This window comes from Zeus faber (genome assembly GCF_960531495.2).
Source record: "Zeus faber genome assembly, chromosome: 3".
Lineage (NCBI taxonomy): Eukaryota > Metazoa > Chordata > Actinopteri > Zeiformes > Zeidae > Zeus > Zeus faber.
In genome coordinates, this window is record NC_137190.1 from 18860511 (window position 1) to 18878291 (window position 17781).

The 17781-nt window shown below is 43.8% G+C and overlaps 1 protein-coding gene across 1 annotated transcript in view; it reads left to right on the forward strand.

Annotated features, from left to right (window-relative positions):
• Positions 1–17781, forward strand: part of tcf12 (transcription factor 12) — a 70187-nt gene that overhangs the window by 28389 nt on the left and 24017 nt on the right. Inside the window, exons 6-8 of the mRNA XM_079997501.1 lie at positions 1218–1279; positions 5955–6087; positions 7122–7174. Coding sequence (XP_079853627.1) covers positions 1218–1279; positions 5955–6087; positions 7122–7174 — 248 coding nt within the window. The remainder of the gene's footprint in view (positions 1–1217; positions 1280–5954; positions 6088–7121; positions 7175–17781) is intronic.

A 17781-nucleotide genomic window follows, 5' to 3' on the forward strand; every position in this document is an offset into this window, starting at 1 on the left:
CGATGCTTTAAATTGTGCTTGGTTCCCCCGAGGAGGGTTAGATGACATTGTTTGTCTGGGTCAGGCTCCAGAGGTTTGAGAGAGAGATGCACAGCTACATCCTCGCCTGTTAGGGCAGACGGTGAGAGAGTGTTTTCACAAGCGCCTCTCTCTGCCCTGGTGGGGTTTGAAACACAACAGCGGCTATCAATTATTCACGGCAGACACAGTGAGTGTGACAAAACACATGCTCGTGATGAATATTTTACTCTTGGACTTGACCGGGGCCTCTTCCCTAGATGGGAGATCTTATGAGAAAAGTGATTAATATTAATGCAGCATGAGGTGTTTTTCTGGACGGTGGATTAAATGGAGATATTGAAATGGGAGACATTTCCTCGCTACTCCCGTAACAAAACATGTTGGTTTACGGACTGCTTCATCCTATTTTTTTCACTTTTGCACGAGAGGTGATCAGAAATATTATATCTCTTAAAATGAGTTCTTTCGGTACAACAAGTTATCTGCAGCTTCCCACGTCTCTCGAGACCGCGTGCACAGATGCGGTGCAACTGTTTCCTGCAGGATTGCATATATAAGCACTCGTGAATTCTCTCAGATGCAACCGCTCTCACCTGCGCTCGTGGAAGCGATGTTCAGATCAGACGCCGTGTAGCGAAAAAAAGATCCAGGCTACGCAGCTTTTTTAACGCACTAAAAATATTTACCTTTTCCCCAGCGCAAACAGAATTTAGCTCCGGTGCTCGTGTCTGTGCTTGTAATTTTTTTGAGGTCTGCCAAAAAATAATGTATGATCTTGTAAAAGTTATTCATCATTTTCCTGGTGGAGTGCTCGTATTCTTTCGTTGTTTGTTTGTTTTTTCCGAGGGGATGAAAATGCTGAGTGCGGATATTGTTTAGAGTATGATTCATGTGCTTTGTGCGCCATATTTATTTATTTTTCCGCTGATGGCTGCTTGAAAGTCGCTCTCTGTGGACGACTGCACACCAGACAAGTGACACTGATGGAAGGACTCTCAGAAACGTATTACTCGTATCAGTTGCAACAGAAAATAGGAAAGAATGTTTTGTATTGTAGTGTTACAACAACAAAGTGTATGGACTTAATTAATACGGTTAAGTCAATCGCTGCAAAGACGGTACTTTGTTTTAATAATTATTTGTTAAATAATAATAGTAACACAATTGTAATTGTTTCTTCTTCTGTGTCCATGCAGGGAAATCTGAGAGGGCTTTGTTTCTCGGCTATGGAAGAGAGCCTGGAACACCTGCCTGCCAGGTAAGTTTCCTAGGTGTTTACGTTTTACGATTGCTCTCTTAGTTCAAATTGATTCCCTGTATTTTATTTGCCGTTTATTTCCACCTATTATGTTGACTGATCCCCCATAAGGTTTTAACAGTATTTTGAGATTGTGATCCAGGGACAGATTGAGAAAGAGAAAAGAATAATCAAATAAGGACTTTTCTCAGTTTGAAAAAGTGTAAAATTGCACTGTACAGACTCTGCCTGGATGTGTATAATACACAGCGTGAATCACATCTCCCCTCTTTTCGCCCGATGTTACTAATTCTTTTTGTCTGATGTCAATTATAGAATTATTCCTTTTATGTTTGAGTATTTCTTCCTTTGCTCGATTACATGTGCTATCGGGGAAACAGCTTAAAAATGTTATGCCATGACCAAAAGTTTCTAACTGAGGCCGTTACATTTTTTTTTTTCATACATTATTCAATATCATGTATAATATTTTTATGATATTAGAAGGTATGCTGCAAATGTCGATAAAAAATATCCACTGAACATATTTTTGGTTGAAGGTCATTGTACTTCCCTTTTCTGCTCCAACTTATCTGCTTTCAATGTTTATCCAAACGACTGGTTTGGTTTCTTTGTAGTTTACTCTTCCCATGTGTCTTGTTCTATTTAGTTTACATTACATTTTCAAACAGCTAATTACTGTAGATAATTTGGTTTGTAATAATGGGTACAGCGACTAGTAATGTCAGTTTCTCTGATATCACAGCCTCTTACAATGTGTATATTGTGCACTTTCATATTGCGATGATAATGAAAAAACAAGACATTGTGCAGCTCTACTTCATAGAATTATTAACAGTAAAACCCATGGCTACAAATATGCTTTGGCAAAAAAAAAAAAAAATTAGCAAATAAATATTAGTTTAAATATTTTGTAACAGGAGAATTCAAGCAAGCCTGCTGCTTCTGATCTGAGTCCAGAAGAGACTCTCCGTCTCTTTCGGTCCATAAAAAAAAAAACAGGAAAACATAAAAGCCAATTATTTCCTTTGAGAATCTTGAAAAAACGCAGGCTTGGGAAAGCCGAATTAGCATCACCATTCCTCCTTGGGTAATTGACAGTGCTTCACTTGCACGGTGCAGGATTTGCACATAAGTGAAGGGCATCAGGTGGGAAGATGATTTTCAATCGTTTTAAAATGAGCAAACAAATGCTCACATCTACTTGAAAACCCAGCAAACCTAATAAAAGCCTTGTATTAACATAATCTTTAAGGGTTTGTCCTTTGGAAAATGCCGAAATGATCAGATCATCAGATGTTTATCAAGCACCCCAGCGGTTTTGGCTTCTATGACCTTACACATCTTATCTTAGTGTTGCGCTCTCTTTAGCCATAAGAGGTGTAGCTTGAAGCAGAATTATTTCTGTAATTCTAACACTGAGGAAAATGTACATTTAGCTAAAATGAGAACTATAATATACCACCATAATATCTGGTGATCGGCCAGGGGAATAAAGGGCGTAAAAGAAGTAATTTAAAAGCTTATCGCTGAAGGATCGGCGGCTTATAAGAGCGGCTTAGCGCGAATGCGTTGGAGAGTCCTCGGGACAATTTAAATAACTACAGTAAAACCCGAGAGTTTACAAATGACTTGCTCGATAGATCGTGTGGTCGGTACATCTTGATATTATTGTCTGATCAGTGCATGAGGACTTAAGGCTTTCTATGGATGTGGGGACAAAAAGCCTTGTCAGTTGATGTCTCAGGGAAAAGGGATTCAGAGGTGATAAGGACAGATCACAGGCAGTCTCAAGCAGCCAAAACCAGAATAGCTCCCCGGGTATCCCCGAGCCTTAATACTTCAACATAAAATAGGTATTTAACTTCACCTTCAGGGCTCCTCACTGGTTTATTCCCGTGGGGTTTCTTAAAAAAGACGCCTGACCTAATATAGCTTAGAGGCTTTAATATCATTGAACAAAGGCAACGCCCGCATTGGGCTTGTTGTGTCATGTCAGTGTCAGTGCTGCGGCCTCAGTGACAGCTTGTCACTTTGCAGAGACTGCTTCTCGCCTAATTTTTCTCTGAGTACATCTTCAGCACAGCGATCTTGACAGTATTTGAAGTTAACGGGAATATATTGCCTCTGTACGTTTTGTCCTGCTGATCTAATATCTTAACAGTGGATTGGGTTTGGTTTGTTTGTTTTGCCTATCATAACAGATATTTTAATGAGCTCACATCCAAGATCAATATTTTGCCTCTAACCTCTGTTGGAGTGTGTCACAGGTTACTATGTCAATCTTTACCCCTCCTGGGTGATTCCCTGGCGGTATTAGGCAAACTTGAAAAGCAACGTCTCACTCACCTGATCCCTCTGCTTGCGCTCTTGCAGCGATTAGCATAATTCAACTAGGGACTTGGACGAGGCAATTGGCCTCTTAACCCAGTTTTTAGAGTTGCAGAGGTTAAGTGGATATTTGGTGGCAGAGTGACGTGATTACGCTTCTGATGACTGGTAAAGTCACACTTGCGCCATAGGATACACAGAAAGTGCCAGGACAAAACAAAGCTAGTCATTTCTGGTACAGTGCTAGGCTATCAGGCTAAACCATTTTTTTTTTTTAGAGATGAGTGGTCGTACCGGCAGTGGATCTAGTTACTACTGAGGCTGGAATACAAAGTTACTTTTGGTGCTGTTGTGACATTGCATGTGTCTTTTTTACATCAGTTAATAGCCCGTGAGATCAGGCTTCTAAACAGGCCACTTCTCTCCTGCCTTATGCCGGGATCAGACTACACAATATTTTTGTCCTTTGTCCTTTGTCCTTGTCACTGTGGCAGATCCGCCTGCCACAAGGCACCCAAGTTGCGTTTTCTGGGCCCTCCGACACAGGGACACAGACGATGGAGTTGACAACGCACCAGTTTATTGTAGGGAGTGGGCTAGATGGAACAAGCCGGGAGCAGATGGAAAACATGTCATGACAAGGGCTCCTCTCCTGTGTGTGTGTGGGGGGATGGCGGTTTTACCTGTTTCTCGTTGATTACTCTAATGAGCAACAGGCGTACAGCCACACTGATCCTGGGCCCAATTACTTAGACCCAAGACCGGTGTGGCTGCTCAAACCACACCACCCCCACACCACACCCACCATGTCAGATTAGGTGATCATGGTGCCATATATTCTCGCCGTGTCTTGGCCGGGAGACTGGTATGACCCCAACCAATCATCGTATGCTGCCTTTCACGACCTTGCACGAGTTCATAGGTTGTCAGGGAGGAGGGTCAAGAAATTGTCAATCATGGCTCCAGAAGCGCTAGGTGTGATGCTGGCGGTCTTGTGTTCTGAACAGAAAAAGAGAAGAAAGGGGCGCTGTTGGGGCTGGTGCTACTGGGGAACGACAACCCAGCGTAGCTTAATCAGCTACTCGCCGGGTTGTTGAAGTGCCTCCGCTGTTTCTCGCCAACGTTTTTTCTTTTTTGACTCATGTCACGGTACTCCCTCGAGGAAACTTCAAAAAGGCAGGGGTTTTGTTGCCACTGCTCGACGAACCTTTCCTCGGTTTCTTTGTTCCACCTGACAGCAGCCACAGCAGCATCCATCTTTCTCTTCACCATGTTAACATGTGCGCACCAGAGTTGTCAAATTAGGCAGGACAATAACAAAAATTCGGACATGCTAGACTTTTCCTCGGGGTGTCGTGGAGCTTCCCAGAAGCCGCGTCGCCGTTCTTCGATTGCATCACACTACACAGGGTAAAGACATGTTCCCGACATTCCTGTTCAGGCCCGACGCTGGAGATTTGTTGGATACGACAAAATCGGACCAAAATCGGGCTGAATTTGTGTCGTCTGATCTTGGCAGTATAGAACTTGTGGTGCGGTGGCAAGTCATTCCTGAGATGTGCCTCCAGATGCCCTTAGGTTGTGATTGCAACTGATCAATATTATTTACTGCAGACAGGAGGGGAGGAAAAGCACAGTTGGGACTATGATGTCCACTAAAGCTCACTGCATCCTGCATTTATTTGGTGACCTAAATCATACATAACCATAGAAAGCCGATAGAATGGTAGCATCAGGCAGGGTTGGCTAATTGGAGCCAAGATCATGTGAAAATAATAGACATAATATTAGACAAAATCACTTTTTCCCCCCCACTGTTTTTGTTGTTTGTTTAGGGCTTCTCATCGCTGTATCTTAGGCATCCTTTACCATGCTATAAGTTAAACATATTTCAAAATAATATATACGTTGCATATATTTTAATATAGTCACCTCTGTAAGCATAAAAAGGTGATTTTATGCCTCAGCATATCCGCAGCTGATAAGAGAGAGATTTATTTATCATTAATTTTCGATCATTGTCTGTTAAATTGTTGACTCATAGTAATTATAATTAAGTTATGTGTCATGGCATTAACAAGCATAATAATAAAATGTGTGGATTTAATGGATTTAATTCTAGTTTTGATTAAAGAAAACTTATTTTCTCCATACAAACACATTTCAGAAATGCTCATGTGCGTGACAATCTCATTGATTATCACATGTTGATGACAAAACATTGCTGATTGACCACAAAGATCAGTGATTGTGCAAACAATACTGAAGTACATGCAAACTGCTGTCAAGCAGTCAAGTTCATTATTGTCCTTTCCTTAACATATTTGTTTTTTTTCTCTCTCAGTCGAACCTGCGCGCGGACGTTGGGCTTGAAAGTCCCAGTTCTGTGGCGACGCCTGGAAAGTCAACAACTCCGTTGTACTCCTTTACTGGAGCCAATCCCAGAAGACGTTCCCTACAAGAGCCTCCTTCGATTGGTAAGTGCCATTTAAGCGAACATCTTTACCTAAATTAACCAAAAATGTCAAAGATATATGTTTTTTGGGGGACATCAACTTTTTTTATTTTATTTTATCCAGATTCGGACATGAAGGTTCATACCAATGTCATCCCTGTGTGCCCAGTACAGAGATAGTGATGGGCTGGATGACTTGAGATTGTCATAGATAAAGTGCCTTAATATGAAAAAATACGTATTTTGTTTAATTGCAATTGATTGGAAACCACCAGTAATCAATAAACCCAGTAATGAGTAAAAATCAAACCAAAAAACCCTGCTCAGTCACAATTGGGCGTACACAGTATTTCACTGGTGTGTTATTGTTTTTGTTGACCTACAAAAGGATACCTCCTCTTACCAGTCTGCCGCAAAAGCTCTAATCCACTTGTGCTAAATATATCTCAAATGAAAATTCACTTTTAAATAGAAATGCCCTTAGAGTATTAAAAAGTAGCAACTTTTGGAAATGCCATTTTAAAATAGTTTTACTTGACTGATTATCACAGGGACAACTCGAGGAAAGGATGTAGGGTTTAGCGTGTATTTCCACATGAAATGGTTGTTTTCCTCTACCCACATTTCACTTGAATATCTGTACTTCAAATGTCTGTGTTATGTGTTCTGTTATGATGGTGATTTTTTAACTGTAACCTACTTTGTAATTTAGCCTCCATTGTTATTGTTTTCTTATTTAAGATGCAATGGTCAACACGGTGAAAGCGGCCCAATCCAACATGTTATGCGACTCCCGGTCCATAATTAGTGAATGAATGTGATAATTTTTTTATAATTTATAATGTCTACACTAAATTGTTATTCTGGTGCTTCTCATGAAATGTCATTTTAAGGAAGTAACTATCAGGTCCCGGAGTCACAGCTTTAGTAACAAAACGAAAACAAAAGGCTGTCATTGATACCTGTGATTTAACAGTCGTGCTGGGTTCACCGCACATTTTTTCGTTCTTTTTCTTTTGCTGGCGTCTGAATGGATGCGCTTTTATCTTTTCACAGACCCTCTGCAAACAAAGAAAGTTCGCAAGGTCCCTCCTGGCCTGCCTTCATCTGTGAGTGGAAGATCATCTGCCTGTCATATAAATAGATTCCACTGTGAGCCTAGTTAAGCATGTTCAAACACACACAAACATACTCACACAGTCAGAGACATGCACGCCAAACACACACACACACACACACACACACTAGAAATGACATTACTCAGATAGGATTTAAAGTTTTTTGTTGTGAGTTTTGCTCAGCAGTGGCACCGATGGTGCCTGGTTGATCTGTGGAGCAATCTTTCTGTTTTGACTGCAGCGTTGTGTTGATCTTAGTGCATGTGGTTTTCCGCTAATGTTGTATGTAAATGTCTCTGTAGGTTATGTTGATCTGGGCATTTTGTGTGTGTGTGTGTGTGTGTGTGTGTGTGTGTGTGTTTGTGTGTGTTTGTGTGTGTGTGTGCGCGCCCGCACGCGTGTTTGTGCGCCCAGCGTGCATACGCGCGCGTGAGCGTGTGTACATCGGAGGCGTGGGGGGGGGTTGATTGATTTTGGGGTGCTGCCCTGTCACAGTCTGGCCTTCCTCGGAGCCTCTCCGGGGACGAGGGGCGCAGAGAGCGGAGCTGTCACCCCGGATCCCCAGTTCTGCTCTTTTGATGTTTAATTAGTCATTATGTAGCTGAACAGGAGGACAGACAGAGATTAATAGCACAGAATCTCTCGAAATTTCTATCGGTAATAATCCCAGTGGAGGGAGGGGGGGGAAGAAAAAAAACAAAAAAAAAAAAAAAAAACCATTAGGATGCAGGGAAGTGTGGAGCTCAGCTTGCGTTCGCCTGGACGGGGGGTGGTGGGGTGGGTAAATATGTTAATATGCATAAATCACTAAGTCAGATGTTCATTGTTGAAGCCCTGATGAAGTTTGAGGAGGTTCCAATAAGCCGTGACTTAAAGCCTTCGTTATACTACGAGTGAATTAAAATAAGAGCATTTAAATAATAATCAACCTGTGTACCGTTTTCTGTGGACCGGCTCTTTTGTTAAACAATTGATTAAGGGCTCAGAGGCTGTCGCCTTTTCGAGCTCCGATAATCGTCGCCGGCATTTGCCGCGACTCGGCGAATCGAATACGGAGCAGGCTAACGGGGGACATGAAAGGCTGAGATGTGTTTTTGTTTCTGGATTTGTATTTCTATGCAAGTTTGGCGGAGCCAGAGGGCGTCTGGCAGCGAGAGAGAGGCGGGGGGGGAGAAAAATAAAAAAGTGCGCTGCCTCCCTCGAAGTAAGTGATATATCAGGGGTCCTGTCAGGAAGGAGGGAGGGACGCAAAGAGAGGTTGTCTTGCGGGTTACATTTCTTTGTTGTGTAAATGGACGCTAGGCTTTTATTTGTCAGTACTTAACACATGGGCGCAGGTGCGGTTCTCTGACTCATAACAGCACAATCAAGCCGTGCGGCGCGAGATGGGGAGAAGGGGAAAAAACCTCCCCCCCCCCAAAGGAAAAAAACAGCGAGAGAGCGTGAGATGAAATACAGCTTCCTCTTGTCACTCCGTGCAGCTCAGAAGATAAATCCCCTTGGCTTGGAGGAATTATGCTAGTTAGTCTTTGATCCTATTTGAAAGAATAAAGATGGTGATGTTAAAAAAAAACAAAAAAAAAAACAGGGGGTATATGTCTGTTCTAACTTGCTCCCTCGAAGTAAAAACATAGGAGAGGTGGTGTATAGAAGGAGGATTGAGTGGGTGTTTGTCTGGCAGCATTTAGGAGGTGTAGGCATATTGCTTGTGCGAGTGAGAGGTGTCAGTGGTATAGGGAGGCGTGAGCCATTTGATGGTGTTAAGAGGCTGCCTCTTAAAGTATACTGACTGTTGTTAAGTGTTTTCCTACGCCAGCACCTGTCGTGGTCTGGGCACTTTCAATGATTTTGTGCAATATTGACAAAATTGGTGCAAAATATTTCTTTCTCTCTTTTTGATAAATACTTCCATATCGATAATTTGCCAATATTTTGCGGGTGACTGTCGGTGCTTTCATAAAGTATTTACAGAAGATACATATTTTAGAAACAGTCATTGATCATGTGGATATTATAACCAAGCAGGTAGAGTCTATTAAATTAAAAAACATAAAGACAACATTTTACTTTATCACAACATGAACAATAATCAAACTCCAGGCGATATCTGGTCTCATATCACAATGTCGGCCATTTAACGATATATTGCCATGTTCTAAGTCGTTTCTGGCAGGAAGCTCCGTAAATGCCGCTGCGGTGCAGGCAGCCTCGGCAGCGGTGCCGCTGAGAGGCGCTGAGGTGAAGGAGCACCTGGACGCGGAGCTGGTTCCGTCCAGCTGCAGCTTTTACCTGGAAAGCAGGAATGCAGCTGCAGATGCTGCTGAAAGCTTTTGCTTGTGTAAGCAGCACAGCCTCTCACCACAGCCTTGAATAGCTACTTGATTAAAAAAAAAAAAAAAAAAATCAACACAATGCTTCCTATCCTCATTTCTTCTTCTAGAAATACTCTTCTTTTCTTATCTTTTTTTTCCACTTCCAATCTCCTCCATTTTCTCAGCTGGTTTTCATCCCTCTCAGTCTAAAAATAGATATAAGAGTTTTAAATCAGATGGGTAATGTGATTTTCAAATCAAGGCGCTGCGCGTGTGTGTGTGTGTGTGTGTGTGTGTGTGTGTGTGTGTGTGTGTGTGTGTGTGTGTGTGTGTGTGTGTGTGTGTCTGTGTGTCTGTGTGTCTGTGTGCGTGTGTGCGTGTGTGTTTGCGCATAACATGAAGGAATCAAATCTAAATGTTTATGGAAGCACATCCTCCATCCTCTGAGCATTTAGGTTCTGACGCGCAAGTCCACCCGGATGCGAGGGCTATCTAGAGGGGCCAGCTGGTGATTGCAAACATTTAAATGTTTATAGGCTCTTTCATCTTATATACAAACCTCTCTTACACACACACACACACATCAACACTGCCACACATTCACTGTACACACATTTGCACACAGACACACCCCTCTGTGGTGTTTTTGCTTGTCTGTTGCATTTCTGCATACTTCCATATGTCATGATTATTTGTATTATAAGCAGCTGGGATTCCAAAATTGCATTTTCCTTCCCCTAGAATTGCCAAAATAATGTTTGAGACATACAGTAGTCTAAACGTCCAACAATTATATGTAACCCTACAGATATATATTTCGTCAAAGACGTGCCTACTACCTTGACGCTTTCCCTTTGTAACAGCAGATGATTTGTGTCTAATTGTGTGTGTAAGCTGAGCCCGGCGTGAGTGAAGGACGGTGCATGTTGGATCGCTGGATAGACGAGCTGCCGCACTGAAGGATGCTGACAGGCAGCTGTGTGGGCACCTGTCTCGACAAAAGACGGGAGAAACGGAGAGAAAGAGGGAGAGGCAGGAGAGCCCGGGAAAGCGGGCATCTCTATGGCTCCTGGGAAATGACTGGTTCTCGTATTTATGGAAAGCTGCAAGGGTGTTGTCGTGTGTATGTTTTCCCGTATAAATAGCATTCTGCGCAAACCGTTGTCGGCGGCACAGAGGCCTCGACGTGACACTTCCTCCGCGGCTCTCGGCGGCGGTGGAGCTAGGAGGGAGGGAGAAGGAAAGTGGTGGGAAGCGACTCCCTTCGGGGACCCTTCGCGAGCGAGAACCCTGAGTGGGTGACAAAAAAGATTGACATTGGCTTTTGACAGATCACTCCGACACCCTTGTTTCTGGGAGATCTTGCGCTACAGGCGCCGCAAGGAAGAGAGTCCGCCCCGGGGCTGCGAGTCTTAAGACCCCAGATTCTTCCTCGCAGTGCTGTCTGGCGCATGACATTGACAGGATGGCTCCTTCTCACTCGCTGGTGCTCTCCCTTTGTCTCCCTCTTTCTTTCGCTCCGTCTGTTGTTCTCCCCCTCAATGACAGTGATTGTGGTATCCTGTAGTATCGTACTATTATGTCGGCTTTATAGAAAGCAACTTAATTCCTACCTTTTGCCTTTGAGCCAGAGTTGGTTAAGATCATACATTGTGTGTGTGTGCACTATGGGGGAGAGGATGTAGAATATGCAAAGTTCTTCATAAATACTTTTTTTTTTTTTGTCTCTGTCAAAGTTAGTACTGTATTGTTCACACAAGTCCCTCTACCTTTTAGGAGTATATAGTCATATGATTCATTAAGTCTCTATACCACAAATTATGTTATTTAACCTTCCATAGCAGTGGACTTTATTTTTCATTTTAGATAGTAACCTGGGTCATGGTTTATTGGTATCAACCTGTGTTACCGGTTGTGATTATCCTCAATACAGTTGTTCCTCTATAGCAGTTTATTACACAAAATCAGCTCTGTCAAAACTGTGCCAGGGTTCGGAAACACTCTTTTCCTTTTTGAAAGAAGTGTGACGTCATGACCAATTTCTAATTTACATCAACCATTGTTTTCATTCACTTTTGCTGTTTGTATTCATTCGAGAGAAGTTGAGTGCTGCCTGCGTTGGTCAGACGGTGCGGCCAGCAGGGGGACAGTGTGTCGGGCTCTGCCCCCGACCCCGGTTGAACAGCCTCCCCACGGGGTCAGCTACTCGGATGGCTGATTAGATAGACACCCCTGGTTTGACCGTGGTGATCTTGAACAGAGTCGCAGCCACCTCTGGGAACGCGCGCTCTGTGTTTATCGTTGTTTGGGTTGCAGAAATGTGCCGCTGAACATTAGAGGCCGGAGATAATGGATCAGACAAACAAGCCAGGGGCCTCACTCCTTTCATGTGCGCGGAGCCCAAGTAGTTAAAAAGGCAAAGAGCATAGAAATAACGCACAGATTAAACTCATTACTCACATTCTGGCCTGTTGTAAATTATTCATGGAGAGCTTGCGTGAGTTTACAGCATTAATGCGGGCCTTAGTTTCAGAGCGCTAGCAGGCTCGAGCACGGGCCTGTCAACAATCACTAAGGTAGACTGTTTGTTATTTGGATGCTGGCTTAGCCTGCCGCCTGGTACCTGGGAACATCTATCCGGCTGCACGTGACGCTTGTGTTTGAAGCTAAGGATCTTAACTCCTTAGGCTTTAAATTGTAGGTCAGAGGTTAGGGAGTAGTAATAAGTGTAGTCTGGGAATTTCCCTGTGTTGTGTATGGGATTATGTGTGTGTATGTGTGTGTGTGTGTGTGTCTGTGTGTCTGTGTGTCTGTGTGTCTGTGTGTTTGTGTGTGGGTGTGTGTCCGTGCACAGGTTGTTGATATCCATTTCCAAATTCCCAAATGCTGTAAATGAAAGAGGTGTTTGGAATTGGGGGCTCCAGTTGGTCTTCCTTGATGTCTTGTCCGGCCCGATGATTTGATCCACTCTTGGATAGAGTGTTCAGAATTCAGATTGCCAAATATTGTTTTCCAATAACTGCAATAGCTGAATTCCTACAAATCAGTCAAAGGATAGAATGACTTGATTGCATATTATTTATTATTATAATATTAGATTCAAGATTCAAGATTCAAGAGATTCAAGAGGTTTATTTGTCACATACATATACTGTACATAGGTTCATACATACATGCATTGAAATGTCTTTGCAACGCACCCGGAGATTATGCACAATAGTTACTCAACCAAACATAAATATACATATTTAATACATAATTTTTAAGTTGTAGGTCACACGCCTGTTGTCTTTTCTGTAGAATTGAATGGATTAAAAAAGAACATTAATCTCAATCTGAAGAGATTTCGATCTTATCAATAGAGTTTGCGCCTCCATAATGAAAGTGAAATAATTGCAACCAAAATATAACCGTATTTAGTTTCAACTTCGCCGCTCAAGGTAAATAGGTGCTGCTTACGGGGAGTGTCTTGTGGATTAAAAAATCCCGCCAGTGTAACCCCCCAACGCTTTGGGTCTGCCCTCCCTAATCAGAAGCAGAGCTTCTTACAGGAAACAATCTTCCTGTCTTATGACATCATCCCTAATTCCATGCGTGGTGACCTCAGCCCGTGGATTTGCTCAAATCTTTCCCTACACCCAAACAAATCCGGTGAAAAACACCTTACAATGAATGGGCAACTCCATGTCCAGAAGTCCATGGGGCTGTGTCTTCTCCTCTCTCTGCAGAATCTGTCTGACAGTATCTGAGCCGGAGCCTGTGGGCTTCCTCACAAGTCTAATTGTAAATTAGACCTTTGTTGTGTCATCAAAAAAAAGAGCTAAGATCTACTCATTTGTTATTGCTGCGAAGTAAAGCGATCGCAATCGGAAGGCCGAGTCGTGTGAAGTTCCCATACGGTTTTTGTGAGAGGTTTCCCCCTCTGCTTTGCCTTACACGCGCACCTTTATTGAAAGCCTTTTTTTCTTCCATTAGTCACTACCGCGAACAAACAACTAACACCACCAATGTCCTGAACAAGCAACTGTTGAGGCGCTTTGCCCGGTCGCTTTATCAAATGAATGCCCGCCGCTCTTTGCTTTCATGTGTTTCCCTCTGAACCCATCTCTGCGTCTGGAGTTACACACAGTTGCGCTTCAAACGCACCATCATCACAATTTTGCTTAAAGCATCACATTGAAACAAGGCCAGATATAAAACACTAACAGCATGTAAAGCCATTCCCTCTGAAAAAGTTTGAAACAATCCAAGAGAAGAAAGGGGGGATAAATAATAACAGCACTGAAGGAAACACATCATAAAAGCCCCCCCCCCCCCCTTTTTTTTTTTTCTTTTCTTAGGGAAGAGCAGCGCTTTCATCTTTCTATAACAATAATGCTCTCAATGAGTGTGCAGCCTGTTTGGTCCAGGAAGCTTCCACTGCTGGACATGAAAGGCTCCAGGCAGAGTATGGAGACCCTCTCACTGCCTCCTCTCCTCTCCTCTCCCCTCCCCTCCTCTCCCCTCCCCTCCTCTCCTCTCCCCTCCCCTCCTCTCCTCTCCCCTCCCCTCCTCTCCTCTCCCCTCCTCTCCTCTCCTCTCCTCTCCTCTCTCCTCTCCTCTCCTCTCCTCTCCTCTCCTCTCCCCTCCCCTCCTCTCCTCTCCCCTCCTCTCCTCTCCTCTCCTCTCCCCTCCCCTCCTCTCCTCTCCCCTCCTCTCCTCTCCTCTCCTCTCCTCTCCTCTCCTCTCCTCTCCTCTTCTCTCCTCTCTTCTCCTCCCCTCCTCTTCTGCTCCCGTCTCCTCTCCCCTCTTCACCCCCTCTCCTCTCCTCTCTTCCTCTCCTCTTCTCCTCGTCTCCTCTCTCCTCCTCTCCTCTCCCCTCTTCCTATGTTCTCCTCTCTTCTCCTCTGCTCCTCTCGCCTCTTCTCCTCTCATCCCCTCATCTCGCCCCGCCTCCTCTCCCCTCCTCTCCTCTCCTCTCCTCTCTTCTCCACTCCTCCCATCTCCTCTTCTCTCCTCTCCTCTCTTCTACTGTCCTCTTTCCTTCACCTCCTCTCCTCTCTTCTCCTCCCCCGTCCTCTCCTTTCCTCTCTTCCACTGTCCTCTTCCCTTCGCCTCCGCTCCTCTCTTCTCCTCTCATGTCCTCCTCTCCTCTCCTCTCTCTTCTACTGTCCACGTCCCTTCGCCTCATCTCTACTCTCCTCACCGTTCTTCTCGCTTCTCCTCTTTTCACCTCTCTCCTCTTCCCTTCTCTCTTCTCCTCTCCTTCCTCTCTTCTCCTCCCCTCTGCGATCCTCCCTTCTCCTCACCTCTCCTCTCTCTTCTCCCTTCCCTTCTCCCCCTCTTTTCCTCTCATCTCACCTCTCTTCCCCTCTCCTCACTTCTCTCCTCATACCCTCCCCCCACCTCTCTTCTCTTCTCATCTCGTCACCTCTCCTCACCCCTCTTCCTCTCTCCTCCCTCCCCTCTTCTCCTCTCCTCTCCTCTCCTCTCCTCTCCTCTCCTCTTACTCTTCCCCATAAAACAGGTGTAATGACCAACGTGAACCCTGGTAAAATGGCTGTCTATGTGTTGCTTTCCCCCCCTGTCCTCCCCTCTTGGAGGCCCCCAGGGTTTGGGAAATGAAGCATTATTTTCCTGCTGCCTGACGTCACGGGCCGGTCCCTTTGCAGCTGTTGCCTCTGTTTACAGTCACCGCTCCACCAAGGATCTCTTTTTGCTGAGAGTCTCGTTTATTCTATCTTCCATGGGTTTTCTCTCTCGCCCTCTCCTAGGGTCCTCACACCTTGTTTTTCCCGGCAATTTTTCCTTCTTCTTTTCAAAGCGTTTGACTTTCCCCAGACTTTAAGCTCGCTGGCACATGGGCTGAGTGTGGGAACGGGTTAATGTTGATGGCAGCGCTGCGACAAAATGCACATTTTACCTTACTGTATGCCGATTCAGTTAATCATTTCAAAAACAAAAGATTATAGGCTCAGGATTAAAACCTGTGTGAGATCGAAGTCTCATTGCACTTATTTATAAAACATTCTAAAACATATGAAATCCTGTCTCAAATAAAAGGGTTTTAGTTCCAGTCTGTTGAGGTTCTCCTGCAGAAAATCAAAATGTTTTATACTTGGATATATATATATATATATATATATATATATATATATATATATATATATATATATAAAAAATTATATTCTAAATCTGCTCACACATTTGTTTTCTGTCCCACCCACTTCCTTTTATCTGCCCCCCCCCCCCCCCCCCCACACACACACACACGCACACACACACACACACACACACACACACACACACCACACACACACACACACCCACACCCACTCGCACATGCACACGCACGCATGCACACGCACACACACACACACTCACTCACTCACTAAATGATCTCCCCTCCCCCTGATTTTTTTCCTCCTCTTTGCCTCAGCACTTATGGGGCTTAAGGGAGGGATGTACCATATCGGCCACTCCCCTCTTAGAGTCATCCCCTCCGCACAGCACGGAATGGTTCAGTCCTGCTTTGCATAAGTTTCCTCTGAGTGGTCCGTGTGTGCAGGGCCAGGACTGAAAGAATTATTAGTCCCTTTTGAACAGCTTGGATGTATGTCTAGGGAGAAGGCTGGTTTTTGGCTACTTTCCTTTCAAGCAGTACTTTCTCAGTTATCATTGTAATTGTTGAACCTATAATGTATTGCGCCTACCCTGTCCCAGGAATGGGCAGTAACTCCTTAATGTATTACTACAACGGCAAAACGGTGAGTTATCTCGGAGAGTGTGTGTGTGTGTGTGTGTGTGTGTGTGTGTGTGTGTGTGTGTGTGTGTGTGTGTGTGTGTGTGTGTGTGTGTGAGCTGGAAGAGAGTCTGTGGGTGTGTGTGTTGGGGGGGGCGGGGGGTTGCATGTGATTGTGTGTGTGTGTGTGTGTGTGTGTGTGTGTGTCTCCACACTTGCACCATGCCCTTGGGTTTTTGTTTTTGGGAGCTCAGTGACAGTGTAGTTCTTGGCTCTGAGGTGTAAACTGTTCTGTTGTGTGTATGCGTGCACATGTGTGTGCACGGATCTTCTCCCTGATGATTTTCCATTACCTCAGTAACAGCTGTGTGACACTACTATTTAATTTTTGGCTTGACTGTCTTGTACCTATTTCTGGCCATGTTTACTATCGGCCACCAGTTATACATCAGCAAGTGCATGTTGTTATATTAAAATAACACGTCCATAGGGAGTGTTCAATTACCTAAATAGAAGTTATGCAATAAGGTACCTTATTCTCACTGTTAGAATTAATCAGTGTGGTAGACTGTGAGAAGAAAAAAAAATGTTTTTGCAATTTATTTTTACTGGCTGGTTGGTGCAGCGCAGACATTGGGTTGAAATAATAACAAGTGAGTGTCTGGGAATGATTAAGGAAAAGAGGCTGCCTGTTGAGGTTACACTTTCCTGTTTGCAGATTGAGCTCCAAGCACCAGTGTTACTGCAATTCCATCTGCTTTTAATCATATCGGCATTCTTTCGCCCACAGGGAGCCTAATGTGATTTCTGAACTTCTCAGTAACGGCCTCTTTGATTTTTGTGTTTTGCTCAAATGTATTTTTACTAGAAACATTTAATTTTTTCATGTGGGTGCCTTTTTTTCACATGCATGTACAACTTTATGCAAGTGTGTGTGTATGTGTGTGTAAGTGTTTGTGGGGGTTGGGGGGGGGGGGGGGGGGGGTCGTGTCCACTTGCAAAAAAAATGTGTGTAAGCGTGTTGCAGGTGTAATAGTTAGAGACTAACTGTGTTTGCATTGCTGAAAGGATTCAAAGGATTTCGTTTAATTTTTTTTACCACACAGTTTAACACAATTGACAACCTGCGGACATGTTTTCCTCACCATGAAAGCATGGATACGTATTTGATTAAATCTATTAAATTAAAAAGGTGACCTTAAGATGGAAACATAGAGATTCACATGTTGCACGTTATGTTTACTTTCAACAGGATTTCGATGAGTGAAGGGCTTAGCCAATAATACACTCTTGCACTTTAAAGGTCAGATCTCTTGGCCGTATATTTTAACTTTGCTTATGAGACATTACAACAATTAATTTTGGTTCGCCCAGCATGAGAGATCACTTTGATCTTTTTTGTATTAAGCATTAACAGGTGTGCGTTGCAATTGGTAATGGAGAGAAAATTGATAGCATGTGGACAGCTTGGGTAAAACCTTATGATCAAAAGCAGTCGTTAAATAACCAATCCCAAATTCTTTGTTTTTTCTTTTTGCGAGCAAGGAAAATGAAAGATGTGTGCT